At 34.0% G+C, this 20802-nt stretch overlaps 2 protein-coding genes across 3 annotated transcripts in view; one reads left to right on the top strand and one right to left on the bottom strand.

The window, feature by feature from the left end:
* The first annotated feature begins 10029 nt into the window (after positions 1–10029).
* Positions 10030–20802, top strand: part of LOC106669775 (RING-box protein 2) — a 43909-nt gene continuing 33136 nt past the window's right edge. The window contains exon 1 of the mRNA XM_014399475.2: positions 10030–10228. Within this exon, the coding sequence (XP_014254961.1) occupies positions 10108–10228 (121 nt within the window). The 5' untranslated portion in view covers positions 10030–10107. The remainder of the gene's footprint in view (positions 10229–20802) is intronic.
* Positions 13419–19514, bottom strand: LOC106669743 (facilitated trehalose transporter Tret1-like). 2 transcript variants are annotated; one of them, XM_014399433.2, is made up of 7 exons: positions 19171–19514; positions 15973–16248; positions 15670–15916; positions 15304–15612; positions 14836–15071; positions 14470–14773; positions 13419–14414 (listed from the first exon to the last, which is right to left on the bottom strand). In XM_014399433.2, exons 1-7 carry the CDS (start codon positions 19198–19200, stop codon positions 14146–14148), a joined length of 1671 nt encoding a protein of 556 aa, XP_014254919.1. In that variant the 5' UTR covers positions 19201–19514; the 3' UTR covers positions 13419–14145. The 2 variants fall into 2 exon arrangements, with proteins under 2 accessions (XP_014254919.1, XP_014254936.1); XM_014399450.2 differs by lacking the exon at positions 19171–19514 and adding an exon at positions 16343–16627.

Below are 20802 nucleotides of genomic sequence, written 5' to 3'. Positions count from 1 at the left end.
GAGAAAGATAGAGTGAGAGAGACTAAACAAAGGCAAAAAGACATACAAAGAAGAAGAGCAAAAACAAGTTTGTAAAAAGAGAGAGAGGGTTATACGGAAAGAGGAAGAAAACAGGCAAAACAGACAGACAGAAAATAGACAAAGGAGAAAAGTGAAAACAGAAAGAGGGTTCGAAAGAGAATGAAAATTTCTGTAAAAACACAGAGAGAGAGAGAGAGAGAGAGAGAGAGAGAGAGAGTGAGAGAGAGAGAGAGAAGGTTAGAAAGTGAATTAAAAAATGTTGTTAAACACAAAGAGAAGCTTAAAAAAGAGAGAAAGAGAGAGAGAGAGAGAGAGAGAGAGAGAGAGAGAGAGAAATAAGTAAGCGAATTACAAGTAAGACAAAAAATATAGACATCATCGTATAAAAAGAAAAATAGAACATGATGAGTGAAAGAACCAGGCAGAGGAAATGGGCGAAAACTTGAATTAAATTGAATAAACATTTTATTTTAGTCCGCAAAATTAGGTCTCACTGGACCCTTCTTACAATTGAACCTACCGTAAATATTACTTTTTTTTTAACAGCATTCATAATAACAAAATGGGCTGAACAGCCCCAAGATGAAGATCGTTTGGTTACATACTAAAAAAATGTAACTAAAATAAAATCTAAGGGGTGAAAACTTTAATAAAGTTTTTATTTAATTATTTAAGAAGATATTTTTATATTTAATACAATAATAATTAATTTAGATCAAGAAAAGGTGAATTACCTGGTTCCATGTGTAGTTGGCTGGTTTTTCCGAGTCGTCAACGATTATCTCGACATTGATATGGGGGTGTGTATCTGCTCTCATAAGCACCTTCATTTTTATCCAGCATATTTTTTCGCCTGCTTATATAGCTTCCCCCTCCTGAGGAAGACAGACTTCCACCTTGAGGGAGGTCTCTCCTCGTTCAACCTCGGACGTTCTTTGGGCATCCCGTGTAACATTTTCAAATGTTTTGCATATTTAAGCCCAAAGATATTCTTGGTTTCTTTTTATACGCAAAAATAATCTATGACAAGGGGATGGAACGTAAGTCAAGTTTTTCCATTTATAGAGAACGTCATCATCTCTGCGTTTGAATTATACACAAATTTAAAAGCCAATGTTTTATTTTAGAATATATTGTCAAAATTGAATGTGTTGATCGAGAGTGCTTCCATACGCAAATCCATCCCTGAATAAATAATGTATCCTTTGTAAATTATTGGGTTGTCCGGAAAATAATGCAGGATTTTAAGTTTTCATTAAAAAAAATCTATATAAAATATTCTGTTTACGTTNTTATTTTGATTAAAGAACATTGCTTTAAAGTAACTAGTTTCTTTTTTTTTGTTTAATACCAAAATCCTGCATTATTTTCCGGACAACCCAATAGATAATAATTAAACACGTTCCACTTCCTTAGATAAAAGTTAGATATTCCTAATAAAATTCTCTTTCACCGTGAAATGCGTTTCTAGAAAAAGAAATGAAAAATTTAAAACCTTTCCAGCATATTTTTCTTAACAAAAATTATAATGACGTTTTAGTATTTAAAAATTCTCATGGAATCTATTCAATATCAAATTCGCTTGTTTTTCTTTTATGGTTTTTTCGCCGTCGAACACCCTTTGATTGTTTGCAGCCGAGCGTAAAATATATAATAGAACAAAGATTGTTTTTTTTTCTTGAAAAGGTTGACAACATGCCCACCACGTAGGTCTTTTTGGTATCGTTTTTAAGACATAAAAAGCACATCCTTGAAATCTAAGAATTACACATTCGTTATGAATATACCCAGACGTGGTAAAAACAACTGTGAACGAATTGTAAATTTACGTCGATTCCTTAGACACACGTTGATATTTTGTCTATAAGCTGGGCCATACGCTTGTAGAATCTTTGAGAAGTTTGGAATTTTTTCGGACCAGAAACGTCAACCACACGTATTTGAATATTAAAGCAAAGTAACAGAAGACAGAGAGGGAGAGAGAGAGAGAGAGAGAGAGAGAGAGCGTGAAGAGACATAGAGAGAGAAAGGGAAAGGAAATTAAATCAAGAACAAAAAAGATATATATATATATATATATAAGAGACTTCACCATATAGACAATAAAAATTAGGACGAGGCAATGAGACAAACGTTGAGCACAGAGAGAGTATGTAACGTTTCAAAAATTAGAAGTAAGAAAAGAGAAAGAGTCAGGTAGAGGATCAGGAGATAAGACCGAAAAACAGACAGACGGTCTTATACATAGACAAATTTGGGAAAAAGGGAAGGTGAATGAGGATGAGACAAACACAAAACGACAGTAATAACAACGAACAAAAAAAATAAAAGTATGATGAGAGAAAGAACCAAGCCAAGGGAAATTTGTGAGTGCGATAAAACGGAGATAGAAATCAACGTATAAAAATATAGATAACCGTAAAAAATATGAGGATGATACAGTATGACAAACATTGAGCAACAGAGAAAGATAACAGACACTCAATGACAAAAATCTCACAGTCGTATTTTGTTGTATGTATACACTATATGTATTTTTTATCGTTACATTAATTTAAATTAAAAAGAGAAGGGATCAGAGAGCATTAGCAAAGGGGGAAAGTGACATTTATGTGAGACAACCCCACAGTACCATAGCCAAGTGGCTATGCGCACTCTACTGTCCTGGAGGACGCTAATCCATTCCAAGAGATAAACGACGCCCATTTTTTTTCCAGAGTTGAAGGTAGAAATTCATAAATATTTATGTGTATTATTGACCCAGATAATTTGTACTGTATTATTATTGACAGTATTATTAGCAATTTAGCACAATTACAGTAATTTCTTGAAAACCTTCGACGTTCCGATGACTCGCGGCCATATTCCATATTCCTCAAGAAAAGCCGGATATTTTCCACATTTCTTCCGGTTCCGTAGGAAGAAGAGACCTTGGGAAAATTATGCTAAAGTTAATTTATGCATTTCTTATAAAACTTGGATTAGAAATGGTCAGAGATTTGCAAGTTGTTGTGAAAGAAGAGAGCATCAGATTACGTGCACTACTGATTCGTACTTTTTAGGGGATTTAAATGTATTGAATAAAAATTTTAAGTAACTATTCAAGGATGTATTCCAGTTACATATCGGCGGGTGTGCTTTGAAAATTAACATGTAAGTGGGTGTACAATAGAGGAATGCTTAAACAAGTTCCGTCCCGAAAATGGGGGGTCAACCTTGCCCGTAAGTTCCGGCAGCGTTCTAACCCGAGGAGATTGACACCTTGGCACTTCAGGACAGCCAATGAAACAAAAAAAGAAAATTCATTCTAGTGCCTAATTGCAATTTTTATAATTTACTTGTCGACAGCGTCAATTAGGTAGACGCGAAAAACGCCTTCTTCCTTCTCTCAGCCTATCTGTTTATAATTTACTACTACTATGAAATGCATCAAAAATCTTAAACCAGGTGTAAAGTCAGGCTTTATGACATCTGAAATCACTCTATCTAACTCTATTTGTTTAGCCCAAAACTTTTAAAGAGTACGTTATTTCGAAAAGGAATCTTAGGAAGGAGGATCCTCTCAGTATCCTATTTTTATCTTAAATAGTATTTTTTCTTAAATGCCTCAGTGAAAAATAACTGTTATAAGCATACATATTGCAAATATTTACATTGTATATACATGTAGGTGACGAGTCAAGAAGGTGCGAACTATGATTCCCTTAGTGACGATAAAAGGAAGAAAGTAGAATAAAAAATTTGGATTTTGATTGATATAGGCTCAAATTCGCACATGTACGAACATACATATAAACATGTGCCGAGTTGAGCTTGAGCCTATTTGCTTCTCGTAGACCACCGACAATTCCAGCTTTTGCTATATAAGGTCGATTCACATACATCAGTGACGTGACAGTGTTGTGACCGGCAGTTTGTTCCACCGGCTGGTTTAAAAATGATCTTTTTGGAAACTGAATGGTTTCTTGTTTAAAAAGATAGTTCGTACTGACAGTTTGAGTACGGCCTATCTTTTTAAAAAGATTAAACAACACACTCCACCATTTATCGTTTCTACTGAATGGCTTTGTTCAGAGTCGCCTGTAGTCATTGATGCCGTTGTCACCGGACCGCGATCGTCGGATTTCTTGTTGACAATATTTTACATTTTTACGGACATTAGATTACAACTTGTTTTTAGGTCGTTGGGTATTTGATAACAACGGGAGAGTTCCAGCATCAGAATTGAAATAATCAATGAATATTTGTCATATGTTGTTGCGTTCCCTCCCTGTAAATGTAAATTGTGTATATATTGTATGTCTTAGTCTATTAAGAAGTTTAAGCCTTAAGTTATGCAGCAAGCAAAATTTTGCTCCATCGTCCACTAATTCTTTGTAAAGTGTATCAAATTCCCTCTCATGTTCCATGCTTGATGGACCCACTTCAGTTTTTTCGCTTGCGGTTCCTCTTCTTCATCCAAAATCAGTGCGATAATCAACAATTCATTATCTAAAAACATTGTCATTTTGGCCACTCAATTCCAGTGCAAGACTCGGATGAAACACTGACCAGTGTGAAAGAGAGCCTTGTATGATCACTGTGACCGGGAATAAGGGCCGTCACGACACTGATGTGTGTGAATCGACCGTTTTTACAGCCGTACAACATCAATGACAAACAACTCATTGAGTTGGTGCGAAATAATCCTGTGTTGTTTGATCATGCAAATTCAAAATACATGGACTCAGATTTCAAGAATATTCTCTGGAGGAAAATAGGATCAGAAAAGAAAACAGATATTTCAGTTGTGTTTACATTATAAATAGCAATCGGGTAATAAAATATGAACTACAATTAGAATTTGTTTTAAGGTTGTTGAGTATTTGATAACCACGAGAGATCCAGCATCAGAATTGAAATAATCAGAGAATATTGGCCATACACGAAATGCATCTGTCGTTGGGTTCCCTCCCTGAAAATGTAAATTCTGTAATGTTCGACTTTCACTTCTTGAATCCACTTGGAAAGTAAGTATACGCTCGTATGTTGTATTTCTTAGTGTTTAAAGAAGTTTAAGCCTTAAGTTATGCAGCTAGCAAAATTTTGCTCCATAGTCCACGTTGTAAAGTGTAGCAAATTCCCGCTCTTTTTCCATGCTTGATGGGCCCACTTCAGTTTTTCGCTTCTTCGTCCAAAATCAGTGCGGTAATCAAAAATTCATCGTCTGAAAACATTGCCATTTTGTCCACTCAAGCCCACTGCAATAGTGTACGGTGAATAGACAGCCCTGTATTATCACAGTGGCCGGAATAAGGGCCGTCACGACACTGTCACGACGCCGATGTGAATCGATCTGCTATTTACAGTAAACTGCCAGCAGACCACAGTATTTAGGCTCCAGAGAGAGGTGCTATCAACAGCTATGACAATTCAGCACCAACGCGTGCAGTTCCGAACCCATTCGTACCAAATCCTTTTAATCATGTTTTGTATTGCATACACAAAAGAAGACGTACAGAAGTAGTGTCGTTTATTAAAGTCATTTGGGGTGTTCATGCAGAAGACAATTCTTTTTTCCACTGCGACTTAAACAGGTCTATTGTGGAATCCCTTAGCTTATAACCACATTTAGGAAAGTGCGCTATTCCTTATAAAAACGGAGCACTTCCCTTGGTGCTTTTTCATGGATCGCTTTTGGTATGAGAAATGTCCTGCCGAAGTGGGGTGGTTATAAAACCCTTCGTTACTGATTTTTGTGGAAATCTGTGTAAATTAATTTTTTGACTGAAAATTTCGCCTAGTTACCAGCTCTTACATCATTTTTTCAAAATTGGTCGATTTTCATGGTTGATAATTCGTTTTAAAGAAATTGTCAAGTGCAATATATAACTGTATAACCATTAAATTCGGCCTATTAATTCCATTAAAAAAATTTAGGTTAATTTCTGGCAAATAATTTTGCTATTTTGTATATTGTCTTATAGAAATATTTTACATATTTTAATGGTTCATACGTCTTTAAAAAGTTACGTTCCTCTTCTTTCAAATGGTCTGTTTGACAACAAAATCCTTTTAGCCGTTTTTAAATTATAGCCATTTCAAGATATTCGGATAACGACATCTCAAAAATCGGAAAAAATTTAGGGGACAAAATATTGATAAATTTAAGTTCAAAACAAAAAATTATATTTAGGGATCTAATGGATATTTAGGGATTAGGGATCTCTAGAGGTTCTAAAATGAAACTGCATATTAGTTTCACGGAAAAAAATTTATGACTTACTTTACTTTAAATAAATTTGGTTTTTTGAATTTTTTTGATTATTGATAAACCTTTTAATATATTTTTTTGCAATTTACATAAAAAATTCTGTAAAATTATATATTCTTACAATTGATTTGAGCAATTCAAACAGTGACATAAAAAAGATTAAAAAACAGAAAATTTAAACTCAAAATTTTTTTTTATGGAACCAGGTTCTATTCACAAGAAGTGGTGGATATGTGTACAATATTTTGGAACGTAGAATCACAAAAAAAAAGTTGGTCCAAATTTAAACAGATCATTTGAAAGAAGAGGAACGTAGCTTTTTAACGATACATTTACCATTAAATATATAAAATATTATTATATTTTTTCAGAAATTAATTCTTTTTTTTAAAAGAAATAATAGTCCTATTTTAATTTTTACTGTAATCTATATAAAAAATGCTGTAAAATTATATATTTGTACAGTTGATGTGAGTGAGTAAAATGGTGAAATAAAAAATATTAAAAAACGGAAAATTTCAACTGTCAATAAATTTTTTGGCAAAACCAGGGCTTAATCAAAAGAAGTGGTGGTACGTGTCCAATATATTGGAGCATAGAATCACAAAAAAAAAGTTGATCCCAATCCAAACAGACTATTTGAAAAAAAGGAACATAGCTTTTTAACGATGTACATACAATTAAATATATCAAAAATTATTAAATTATTTGTCAGAAATAAACTCGGTTTTTTTTAATGGAAATAATAGTCTGATTTTAATATTTCGTACAATTGTAAAGTGCACTTGAAAAATTTTTCTAAATAAATAAATAAATGTGAAAAATGAAGTTAGAGCTTGCACTAGGAATGTCAGTCGTAAAATTTTAGGGGTCAAAAAATTGATAAATTTAAATTCAACCAAAAATTTGTATTTAGTGGTCTCTAGAGGTGATAAAATGAAATTTCATATTAGTTTCACAAAAAAAATTATCTAGTTTACTTGAAAAAAAAAAAATATATATACATTTTTAGAAATTTTTTGGTTGTTGATAAACTTTGATAGCTTTTGCTATATTTGTATTGAAATCTGCATAAAAATTACTGTAATATGATATATTCATACAATTGATTTGAGCAAGTGAAACGGTGAAATAAAAAATATTAAAAAATGGAAAATTTCAACTCCCAAAACAAATTTTTGGTGAAACCAGGGCTTATTCACAAAAAGTGGTGAATACTTGTCCAATATTTTGGAGTGTAGTATAACAAACAAAATTTGGCCCAAAATCATATTCAGTCAATGTTATCTTCCCCTGGTTAGTCCAACGCAAGATGATTCTTCCACAGACGACATTCATTGCAGGATGACAAAGCAAAGGTGGTGAGTCAAGAAGGAATGACATGCCTGGCAACAGAAAAAGGAAGAAAGAAGAATAAAAGAAAGACAAATGGATGTTTAGAAGTACTGCTATATGCAAATTTCAGTACAGGGTTCAGTACTGAGTGCCATTTTGTATATAATTTTTACAAAAGACTTCTATCAAAATTCATAGTCTGTGCACATTTTGGCTTTTATGACACAATAAGCTGTAAAAAAGATGTCACAGTGAGTAAACTGTTGCAAGTCTGAATTGCAAAACATCTTAGAAAGCCTGCTAAACATGTTTTCTACTCCTAGAAAAATGTATGGAAATTAACTCAAACATGACACTCTAATAACACTAGAAATGATAATCAACTATGCATCTCTTTAGAATAAATAAAGTATCAATTATTACCACAAATTGTAGTACTAATCAAATAATAATAAGTATTATATTATGCTCTGAGTTAAATTTTGTTGTATCTTTTTGGCTCTTAAATGTGATAATAGATTTACTGTCTCTGATCTTTCAGGTTTGCTATTCCAGCTTGTTCTGCCTGTCTGACAAATTATTTTCAGTATTAGAAGTATCGAATACTTTTTTGCTTACAAACACTCTGGATCAAGGTATGGTCTTGAAGAAGAAAGCAAATGTAATTGCTACTGCCAAGCTTTCGACCTATTTTAAGGTCATCATCAGGGCAAAACAACGTTATAGTCCTCTGCACTGTTAGGACTAAATCGGTCTTCAAGGAAATTTGAGATCACCTGTAAAACTTAAATAAATCAGTCTATAGATATATTTAAGGCTGTTTTGCTCTGTTTAAGACTTTAAAGTAAGTCAAAAGCTTGGCAGTAACAACTGAATTTGCTTTTTCTTCAAGTCCATACTTTGACCCAGGGTGTTCATGAGTATAACATATGTTTATAACCGCAAAAAGTTTATTATAATGAAACTATTTAAACACAGAAATGAAGAAGGAAACAGGGATTTTTGGAATCAGAGATATGGTCCAAACGTCATCAAAATTTTCCGCATTTATTATGCCTTCTTCAGGGCTTAGGGTACATCAATTAACAATTAAGGTTATTTTCCGTTAAATTAAAATAGCTGTTTTAACGGGAGTGCCAAGACAGATTGATAAATGAAAAAACGCAAATACGAGTAAATGAATGCTACACGAAGATATATTGAAAATATTAAAAATTTCACCTAACCTATTATTGGTTTCAGAAGAAAATAATTGTTTTAAATAAAAGTTTGTGTCAAAAATATATTGTTCGTGTATTCTGGTTGTACCGTTTACAAAATAGTTCTGCAATATGTATTTAATCACACAAACACTTAAGCACGATCCCCTGTTCCAATTCTTGGAGTAAACATGTTTGTTTTATTTTATATAGTTTTGTATCCCTTTTATGTGTTAAGGCTGAATGTATTTATTAGTGTGAAGGTGTCAAGAAGACCAATCCAAATCCAAATCCAAATCATATGTGTGACTGCACTGTTTAAATCTTATTTGTTATATTAGTCCATATATGTTTAGCGGACAAAATTGATCTATTAATTACTTAAATTAATTATACTTTTATCTCAACCAAGACTTTAGATAAGAAATATAATTAATTGAAATTATTTGTTATTAAGCTATTACATTCAATGAACTAAGGAAGTCATTAAACTTAAATTTTAAATTCTTCATGAAAAGAGAAGTTGATGCTTTTACCGAAACATTTCAAATAATAAAACACAAAAACGACCTTAATTAACAAGACTGAGTAAATGTTTGAACAGCAGCATTAATATCATTAAAATGCCTTGTTTCACAATTTTACACACACTTATTAAAACAAATGCACAATGACAAATTGTCAGCATTCAAACATCTTCATAGCTAGAATATGACTGGTCATTCTGGTGAGCCTCACGGTTTTGTTCTCTTGACACCTTTTAGAATTTAGGCCTTATTGACCACAAATTGTGGTACTAATAAAATAATAATTATTATTACTTGTATTATATTGTGCTAATGAATTTGTTTTCTTCTTCAAGACCACACCTTGATCGTTGAGTGTTCGGATAATAAACTGTTAGGATTCAAACATTTTATAACAACACAGTAGTTTCCTTGCCAAATATATAAAGGGATGTTGGATTCATTATTTATTAAAAAATTTCTAGGTTTTCTTGTTAGATTAGAGATGTGGAGTTTTTAGTTGAATTGGAACATGACAACTGTCCTGTATATAATTTCTATGTGGCATAGGTAAATTCTGGATAAAATAAAAGAGTTGCCAAAGAGAATATCATGCTTCAGATGATTATTTTGATTACATAAATATCATTTAAAATTGAGAGGGCGGATTTATTTGAACCAAGCCCACAGCGCTAGTTGTAAAGAGGTTGAGGTTCTCTTAAGTTCGTGGAAGGTTATAAACTCAATTGTCTCCGTGTGCTATCTGCTGAGGACAACGAGTTTTCACTCGCCGATGGAAAGGAACGAAAGCGAAAACTCGAAGATGTTTACACTCAAAAAATGGAATGCCGTCGCCATGTGGAGTTGGGATGTCGAGTGTGACACCTGTGCCATCTGCAGAGTCCAAGTGATGGGTGAGTGAGGCTGAATTTGAATTTGACTCCTGCATGCTTGACAAATGACAAAACTTAATTTAAATTTCGAAAAAAATGAACAACTACTTTTAGTTTTAACCATTATACAAAATTTAATTAACTTAACATTAATTTAAAAAGAACAGCTCATCATAATAAGTCATGATAATAAGTGTGCTGTTATTGTTCTACTTGATTTTTCCAAAGCATTCGGCTCCCTAAATCAGAATTTATTTGAATACTGACCATCTTTTTGATTTTTTTTTACTGCTACTACTCTAATCTTCTATCTATCTGACAGAATTCAGATAGTAAAAGCTGCAAATTCTCTCTCTCTCTCTCTCTCTCTCTCTCTCTCTCTCTCTCTCNCTCTCTCTCTCCCGCTCTCTCTCTCTCCCACTCTCTCTCTCCCACTCTCTCTCTCCCACTCTCTCTCTCCCACTCTCTCTCTCTCTCTCCCACTCTCTCTCTCTCTCCCACTCTCTCTCATTCCCACTCTCTCTCATTCACTCTCTCTCTCTCTCTCTCTCTCTCTATCTATCTATCTATCTATCTATCTATCTATCTCTTCACCTGGTGTACTCCAAGGTTTTATTCTGGGACCTGTTCTGTTTTCCACGATCCCAAATGATCTTCCATTAGTTCTTAATTTCATCTAAACTTCAAAAATGACTAGGGATATTGCCAATTTTGTAGTATTTACTTTCCCTAGCAATTTTGTTTTATTTTTATTAAAAATGTCATTAAATTTATTATAAATTATTGTTTTTTACTGAAGGGAAATTTAATTAAGGGATTTTGAAAAATAAAATAAAAGGTTTTAATTCCATAATTTTGTTTATTGGACACAATATTTTTTTACAACAATTATTATCCTGTATAATATTCTCTGTTAGCTAAAACCTCTGTGCACCTATTAGGCATACTGTTAATAAGGTTGTCACTAATTTAATAAGGAATTTCACTCTATGGATGTTGCCAATGCTGCACCGAGTTGTTGCTGGTCAACTGGCTGTGGATGGTGATCAAACAGCCTTTTCTGCAGCGCATCCCATGTGTGCTCAATGAGATTGAGATCTAGAGACAATGGGGGAAGAGGCAGATGGGAATTCCGAGGTTTTCTAAACATTGATGAACTGCCTCTATGAGGTCATCCAGAAATGGAAAATCCCTGCCAATGAGACCCCTGGTTTGAAGGATAAATTCCTCGATAATTACGGACTGCGGTGAGGTTGCTTTGAAACAATATGGAGTCCAGCTCGTCCTCCAGCATAAATCCCAGCCCAGATCATTACACTGTGTCCTCCAAACTGCACTGAAGGGAGCACAAACTTGTATTGGCATTGTATGCATCCCTGTTTTTGGTAGACTCTTTGGTATCACTTTACAGACAGAAACGTGACTCATCAGAAAATGTGCATTCCAATTGGTGTTCTCTTCTAAGTGCTCGTTGCACCATTCTCCTGAGTTGCTGGTGGCGGGCTGTTGCTGCAGATCTAAGAAGGCTAAGAACATATGTCAGGATGTTTTCCGTCAGTCAGACAGCACTTAAGGCCTTAGCGTCATGAGAGGTAAAGCAAAAAGCATGGAAACCCTGTCAGAAGTCACTGACACCAGGTGCAGGCATGTTGGGCCAAAAAAGGAGCCAATATGAATTCTCTAGGCCTAGGACCTTGCCACAAAAAAGGATTCACCAAAAAATGAATACTTAATAACTCCAAAACTTGGCGGAACAACACCCCAGGTTTGATGTATGTGAAGAGAATTATAGAAGGGTCATCTGTAGCACCACAAAAGAATTACTGGAAGGCAACTGCAACAGAACAAATTATATGATTCTGTGAAGGTCTATGTAGGTGCATGTTCATGCAATTAGGACAAGAAAAACGGCAGGCAAGATCCTACACTAAGGAGCCACTGGCTAATCTATGGAGGCTGATTGACAACCTGAAACTCTGGTCGAGGTACAGAAGGCCTTGTGGCCATCTCTTTTACCCCTAACACTATCCCAACATTCAGTATCCTACAAGCAACATATCTGCTGCTGAAAAGCTATCTTTGTACTCTACTAAGTAATAATGGCATTATTTTAAATCATAACAAATTACATTCCTTATTAATAAAAAAAAAGAAATTCGTACAGTTGCCTATCTCTTTCTCATTTCAATGGCTTTCGTATTAATTTTTGTCCTAAAGTTAAAAAGCTCAGCGTTATTTTTAACAAGCTTACATGGCATGACCATGTTCTGTTATTAAAAAGGTCTACTCAAGCCTCCATTATCTTTCGATACTTTAGCTTTTTTATTCCACAGAAAACTAGAGCTATTCTTATTTAATATCTAATAATTCCTTCATTCTCTTGTCCTCCTGAAGCTTTAATTGCTCTTGTGGGCTCATGGAGCCTGGCCCTGAATTAGTTGAATGCAGATATGCAGTAGTGGTAGATTCAAGATTTCCCTGGCAGCAGTGACTGTCGTTTTTATTCTTCCTGTACTGTACAGGCATGCTAGCCTCAAAGTACTGATGATCCTGACTGCTATTAACTATAATCTCTTCATCCACCAAACCAATCCATAGGCTATCTATAGGTCTAACAACCACTGTGTATAGTCATAGGAGCACCCACAAAAATCTATCTAAGCCCATATTATTGACAAATCAGCTATTGTTGAAAAATCATACCAAAGGGACAAAAATATTTGCCTTAGTTTTGTGTGTAACAACAATAGGAACAAAAAAAAATTAATATATTGTTTTTTACAAGATTGATCAATTAATCTATGATCATAATTTTTATTATAATATAAAAATGATGATTTTCATTCTAGACTTTATTTTCTTGGCTTTTTATAATTGTTAAATACATCGTTACATATTAGCATGTTTTTCAGGTTTGTTATCATTATTTGCACAAAAGCACTTATCTGAACTTCCCGTTGAACTTTGTTAAATTAGGATTTAACTAATGATGATAAAATTAAGGAATGAATAAACCACAATGCTTTAGGACAATATAAAATTATATTTGTCATATAAAAATATATACTTGAAATATTGCAAAGTATCATACTCTTAAAACATGAAAAGTTGGGTCATAATTAAAAAAAAAAACATTTTTTCCATCGAATAAAAACAAAATTCTAAATCTTCTATACTTATGCAATATATACATATGTGTTTAAACTATTTTCTTTTTATAAATAAATAGTATAAATCCAAAGGAATGATTCACTTTTTGTAAAGTATATAAAGTTGAAAAACAAAAGGTGAATTGAATTACTCAGCCCACCTTTATTATTTCTAAGGAATGACTTTGTACAATTTTTTTTGCTCTTTTCTAAAATATCAAAAGGAAAAGCCTTAGCATCATTGCTTTTCTCATCTAGTATCACTTTTTGCTTAAAATACAAATTATGCTAGATCTAATGGTATTTTATTTTAGAAATATAAAAACATTGGTTATTTTTTTAATGATACTATTTATCATATCTTATTAAATCTAATGTAAATGCAAGTATTTGAACTTGTATCCAAATAAATATTATTTTCTAAAAGGAATGACTTAATAAATTATAATTAATTAAATATTAAAATTGTTAATTTTCATCTTTGGCATTTAAATTGTGCGGAATCGTAAAACAACTGAGATATTTGACGTCAGTGATTTCTTTCTGATTAGGTTTAATGGATAAATTTACGTTGGATTTCTGACAAATTTTCTTTCTCTAAGGTTACATCAAATTTAGTTAAAATTAAACAAATTTTGTCCGGAAAGGCACATCTAATATTTGTAATTCTTCAGACTATTAATCATATCACATTTTATTACACGTAAACGTGTTTTTTCTTGTTTGGTGGTACTAACGTTAGGAATGTATCGATTTCTTTTCTTAATCCATATGTGTTTTACTGAATTTCTAGACGGAAATTGTCTGCTCTTGGGAATCTTCACTCCTTAAATCTTTAGGTCTGAATTCTTTTTCAATATCTTCTAGAGTTTTTCCTCTTGTTTCGGGTACGAAGAAAATCACGAAGAATAAGCCAACGACGCAGATGATGCCGAAGAGCCAGAAAGCGCTGTCAGAACCGATCGCTTCGGTCAAATCGATAAAAGTCTTCGTGACGATGAAGGTACAGCTCCAGTTGAATCCTGTCACTAAAGAAGCAGCAATGCCTCTTACTCTCGCTATAACAAAAAAATTGTTAGTTACATTACAACAAATTGAATAATGAATACATACAAGGTAGGATTTCTCCCATCATCAACCAAGGGATCGGGCCGGCGCCGATGGAAAAGCCGATGACAAACAGGACGAAACTGACCAAAGGTATCCAACCGAATTCGGTCAAATCCGTACCACGATCTTTCAAATAAAAGAAAGTTCCCAGGGTGAAAAGCGTTAAAGCCATGACAGTATTGGAAATGTACATAAGCACTTTTCTTCCGACTCGGTCGATCAGGGCTGTTGCGACCAAAGTCGAGCCCAGATTAACACATCCAACTATAATCGCACAAATGTTCGAGTCTATCGTGCTTCCAGCATCCTAAAAAAGTCAATTAGATTAAATTTTAGTTTTTTTTTTAATATGAAATTAATTTTTTTTACCCTGAAGATATTGACGGTGTAGAAGATGACTGCGTTTATTCCGCTAAGCTGCTGGAAAAACATAAGCCCGATGGAGATACATAAAGGCCAGATATATTTTCTACTGAAGAGCTCTTTGAAGGAAACAGTTTCGTTGTCCATTTTGCGGATTTTTATTAATTCGGCGTATTCTTTTGTTATATCGGTTGCACTTCCTCGAAACCATTGTAAAGCCATCTTGGCTCGAGTTTCTTTTTCTAAAAGTGCGCAAAGGTTTATTAGTTTAGTGGCAAAAGTTTGTAAATCTAGGTTGTTGGTTTTATTGAACTAAAAACCAATTTTTTAGTTGACGTATTTCATTTGGTATGCATTGCACTTTTGTAGCTTTGAAGAAGGACCAAGGACAGGCGAATGAAATATGTGGCATTTGAAAATTTGTACTTTAAGTTCAACAAAACCTTCAGCTCAGATCAAAAAGCTAAAACATACCTTTGCTGATGTACCAGCTTGGAGTTTCCGGTATGAAAAATAGCATAATGAAGTAGGGCACCGGGAGTAGAGCTCCGAATAGTGCCAGTTCCGACCAGTCGAGGTATTTTCCCAAGAAGAACGCGAGCAATATTCCGAAGTTTCCTATCGTCGTGGGAAAAAGTCCGAACATGCCCCTCACTTCAGGTTGCAAGGTTTCACCCAAATAAACCGGCAGCGCCAAAGAGGATACACCCACGCAGAAACCAGTGATGGCACGTCCGACCATAATCATTGGAATGTTCACAGCGTATGAGATCAACAGAAATGCTAAAAGATCGATTCGTTAATGATATTATATTTTATTTATGTATTTTACTTCCTTACATAGAGTAAAAGGAAGAGTTGTCGCAAAAATTGTCATTTTCCGGCCAAAAGATTCGATCAAAGGCCCACCTAGTACTCCGCCGAGAAGAGCGCAAAGAGGCATCAGGCTTCCGATCCAAGAAGCTTCTTGAAGCGTGATGTGAAGTCTGCTTTCAGGTTGATTCATAGATGCCAGTGCAGGTGATGAGTAAGCCGATGAAAATCCCACAACAGCGGAACAAATTGACACGGTAACAGCAGCCAAGCCCTAAACAAGACAAAAATTAATAAAAATATCCAAAAGGGGTGAAAAAATCGACTTACTTGTCGCCCGAGTGCGGCGCAGCTTGGCTTTCTGTTTTGCACTTCTTCCAATTTCTTCTCATCGTTCAAACCCTCCAGCGGGTGAAGAATTATATTCTTCTCTTTCTGCGTCATTTTTTCTTTCTCGGGTTGATAGTAATTCTTGTCCGAGTCGGGCCTGGAAGTCGTGTCGGGGATGAGAGCGCTCGTGCTTGAAACCGATACGGAAGACGACGTCGCTGAGTGAATAGGACTCGGCGTGTACCTCCCTGGGACCAGTCTCCTCTCCTCTTCGGTCTATATCAATTGATTTCTTTTAGTCAATGATATCTTTCAGAACAATATAAATGAAAAATTGATTTTAAGACGAAAAAAAATTTCTAGACGCTACCTTTGAGTCGCGAGTTCTGTTACATCTGCGGTACGAAATAGGAACTGACTATAAGCCTACAAATATGAATAAGAAGATTTCAAATGACCTCCGATAACCCACCCCTCCATCAATATAGGCTTTTAATCTTATAACTAATATAGATAAATTACCAGTCAGACGTTTTTACGACCCTATTAAACACACCTTAACTCAATCCAATAATTTAATTTATGTTAATAACTATTAACATAAAATAGGCAAAATTAATATTCATTAGGCTTACTTTATTCTCGCTTTTTCAGATAACATTTGAAAAAACTGGCCTAAAATGTCAAAGCTTTGGGTTAAGAGTGTAATTAATTTAAAATTTTCATAGAGTACGTTAACTTATGAATACTGAAGATTGAGCCATGAAAATTTCCAGTGTGTTAATCTGTTTCGTTTATCTTTAATTGTTCCACACGTAGATAATCTGTTTCTCTTAATCTCGTTTGACAGTTTGGTACAAAAGTTCGAAATTTACGATGCGCCATAAGGTCATACACGGTTTTTGCCCCCTTTTCCGTTCTTATCCAATCAGTATCGTATCTGTATTTTTTTTCTTCTTTTAAATAAATTTTTTCTTTTTGTATGACTCACTGAATAAAATTTGTTTACCTAAGGTGTTTTGATTTCAGTTAGACCATACAGATCCGGTATACCACTCCTTTGAATAAATCCGCTTCTGTGCCATTGCCTAATCACGGTTTTATAGTGACCTCCATCCTATCAAGATAGGCCTATGGTCGAGAAAAACGTTTGTCGGACGCGATGGAATTTTTTAGCAATTCGTTAGAATGTCGGCACTATCGGAAATTTCGGTCTTTCCCTAATGTAAAAATTGAAAACATCCGAGGTTCTCCAGGTTTTGCGTAGTGTTTGGATTTAAAAACCTATTTAAACCCTTTTTTTTATCTGGGATATCATAAAAATTGCAAAACTCAATTTTTCTCTGGTTGTTACATTAAAACATCGAGGGATGGTTAGGAGGGAATATTTATTTTCGCGGTCTAAGATAAAATATAACATAAAATGCTCAAAAAAATTATAAGTCCACTTTCTTTAAAATCAATAAATATTAAATGACGATTTACGATCTTCGCATTTAGCCTGCCGAAATAACTAAAAGGGTTTCTCTTTTCTTCTTGACCTTCTGATTTTTTTTCCCCCAATTTCCGTTTGTTCTATTATCAACATCGTCCGAACTTTTATCTCTACATATTCTCGGCTAATATCTCTTTTACTTACGTGAATAATAACCAGCTGTATTAACGATTAAATTAATCTTTTATTAAAGATTGATTAGAAATTAAAGATAAGCCCGTAGGGGTTGAGAAACATACATTTGTATATGCACGTTGGTTGGTTTTTTTCTTAAATTGCCTAAAGATATATAAAATACTACACCCGCAACACAGACCGGTGTTGTTGGTTTAACATCCTTTCAGCTCTTATGAAATTCATCATAAAATGTCTTCTTTGTTGTTTTTATACATTTTAGCAATCATAATCAATTGTTAGATATTATTTATAAATAAATATTTATATATTTAACTATTTTTGCAGAAAAATATTAATTATGAGTTTTGTGTGATTGACGTAAAATTTGGGAATCGATAATTTTGTTCTGCCTAGCCTGGTTGTTTTAGTGTTAGACGTTGTCAGATCAGATTAACCTGGGCAGACTGAAGATGACGAGATGCCGAAACGCGTCTGACAAACCCAGCAAGGATAGACCAGAATGATCACTAACGACCAAATTTCAGAAAAATTAACTTTTACTTATATAATAAGCGAAGAATTTTCACGTTCTAGATTTGGATTGTCTTGTGTTAGAAAATAAAGTTAGACCTGAAAAACCGCTTCTTTATCTTTTCTACTGTGAACGTAAAACCATTTTACCTGAGTTAAAAATAAGCGTGTGTAAAAATCACTATATTACTTCAGTCGTATAAACAAGCATTTAAGTTGTTTTTTTTTTTTTTTTTTTTTTTTTTTTTTTTTTTTTTTTTAAATAATTGTTTATTCCTGTGGGCCTGCTGTAAATGATCATTGTGTCTATTCCATTGTCCTCTCTGCAACCTAATTTTACGGAATTAAACAACTCCCGTTATTTACGAATTTCTTATTATATAAAAAGCCCGAGGTGCGCCTTCGGGTGAAAGGGAAAAGAAATAATTTGTTAATTTTTTTTGTAACTTGTTCTGTACTGTGTGACCTTCTGAGAGTTTCCGTGTAACCACTCCTTCAATCCCTCTTTATCAATGTGTTGCCGCCTTTCTCTCGATCCGTTTTGACGACCCGCGTTGAAAAATGTTTCGAACTGGCGAAGTTATTTCGTAAATATAATTTATCTTGGTCAGCCTACCTGAGCGTCAAAATATGATAAACAAAACAAAAATTTGTGAAAATCTATTCAAAAATGTGTGATGTTTTGACTATTTATTACCAATAGGAACAAATCACATTGTTGTAGATCAAGTGGGGTTTGGTGAAGATTAAGAAACTTGACATCGTCAGATACATACTCAAGAAAAAAATAAAAATAATTATCTTAAGATTTTTTTTAATTACTGAATTTCGTTGTGCTTGAAAGTAAAGCCCCAATTTGTCGAAAAGTTGATTTATTTCACTGCCGCACAAGCCTGATTTATATCAAATTTAAGTCATACTTACATTCGTTTTAAATTATGCCGTAGATTTGAAATTAAATAGGAAAAATAAAATTTATTTTAAATAATTTGCATAATTCATTAGCGTGAGACAAGTGGTTTGAAAATATTTTAAAGATAAGATTGCGTACTTACCCCTACGCATGAGTAGATTAGTTTGGTCATTGTTGACGGGCGTGTAATAATTATTTAATAAAAAAATAAAATAAAAAAAAACGAAAACTTGAACAATCCGCTGTCACTCTCCCTTGGCACACGTGCACACTTAACGCGGGGCTGTAAATACAAGCTCGAAGCAGCCTGCCTGTGCTTATATAGACCAGTACTACCTATTCCAAAAAAATCGGCTTCGCGCAACGGGGAGAACTCGCGGAACATTCAGGCCGGCACTCTGAAGTCCCTTGGGGTATACCAGTTGTTACTCCAGAGAACTTAAAAGAATTTAAAAAAATGTATGTACTCAATCGAATATCTTTTAATGAAAAGTAGCCATCTACTGTTCAGTTTTTTATACTGATGGACGTTCATCAAAAATCCTATGTTAAAAAATTTATTTAGGTCCGTATGATCTCGCACGTTTCAAGGTGGAGGGAAGGCGATATGCTTTTAAGTGGGACTTGATCAAACTCGATCGGTTCAACATTTCTTCTTTCCCTCGCTGAGCGACCAATTATTATTGACAATTACAATATTAACATACGTGGAAATTTTTTCATTTTTTCTATTTTATGCAATCTCAAGCAGTCTATGAGTCATTCTGTAAAAATCGGAAATTTTGCCAAATTTGACGCCGTTTTGGTATTCCCGCTTCGCAATTTCGGAGAACAGCCGGTTGTGCCTCGCTAATTAGTCAATCGAACTTAAACTGGTTTGGGATTTTTCTTGACACTTTTTTATTTTTTTGAAATGTATTCTCCCTGATGTTAAATGTGGATTGTTATTAATATATTTAAATAAACAATCTTGCAGGGCAAATCCTGTTACGTACTCCCGAGTGGATGAAAAGCCAACTTGGGTTCCTTTGCGTCAAACACCTCCTTTCATATCAGCCCACTTGCGACTAAAAGGCTCCTGAATTTATCACTCATTCGCTCATTTGACAATATACCTATTGCTAATGGTCCTCAAAAGCACCTGCTATTGCTAATGGTCCTCAAAAGCACCTGCTGAAGGTACAAACGGCCCAAAGCAGAATCATAAGAACCATAACCTGGCTAGGCGAAAGTTGAGACGCAGTTCTGCTACTCGGGTTTTAGCAGTTATTCAAACTGCACGTACGTTAAACGGATATGTCACGGAAAGTTAGTTAGTGTAGATAACAAAACACAACAATTTAAACAATTATATAAATGTACTTACTACTTAAGACATGCTCAAAAATTAAATGTTACAGATACGCAAGTCCTACTTCTATAGCATTTGCTTACGCACTGCCCTTGTCTTTGTGCCTTTTGACCCTTTTTCCACCTCTACCTTTACCCTTTTTGGCCGTTCTCGTCAATTCAAATTTATTTTTAATAATAGCATTTTACTCAAAGAACAGGTTTTTTATTTTAGGAATGTACCTAATAGATTTTCATTTCTCATCAGTGTGTTTTGTAGGTTTATTCATTAAAATGTAGAATTTTTGTATGAGAAAATCATTTATTAACTCCTTCATACTGAATTGAATTTAAATTTTTTCGTTTTTAACGTTTTATGGTGCGTCGACAAATTGAAAAAATGGAAAATGCATCACCCTGTATTTATATGTTTATAAGGGCAAAC

This window comes from Cimex lectularius, unplaced genomic scaffold, assembly GCF_000648675.2.
Source record: "Cimex lectularius strain Harlan isolate CLEC.00 unplaced genomic scaffold, Clec_2.1 scaffold250, whole genome shotgun sequence".
Taxonomy (NCBI): Eukaryota; Metazoa; Arthropoda; class Insecta; order Hemiptera; family Cimicidae; genus Cimex; species Cimex lectularius.
The sequence above is the reverse complement of the archived record's forward strand: the minus strand, read 5'-3'. Positions and strand labels throughout refer to the sequence as shown.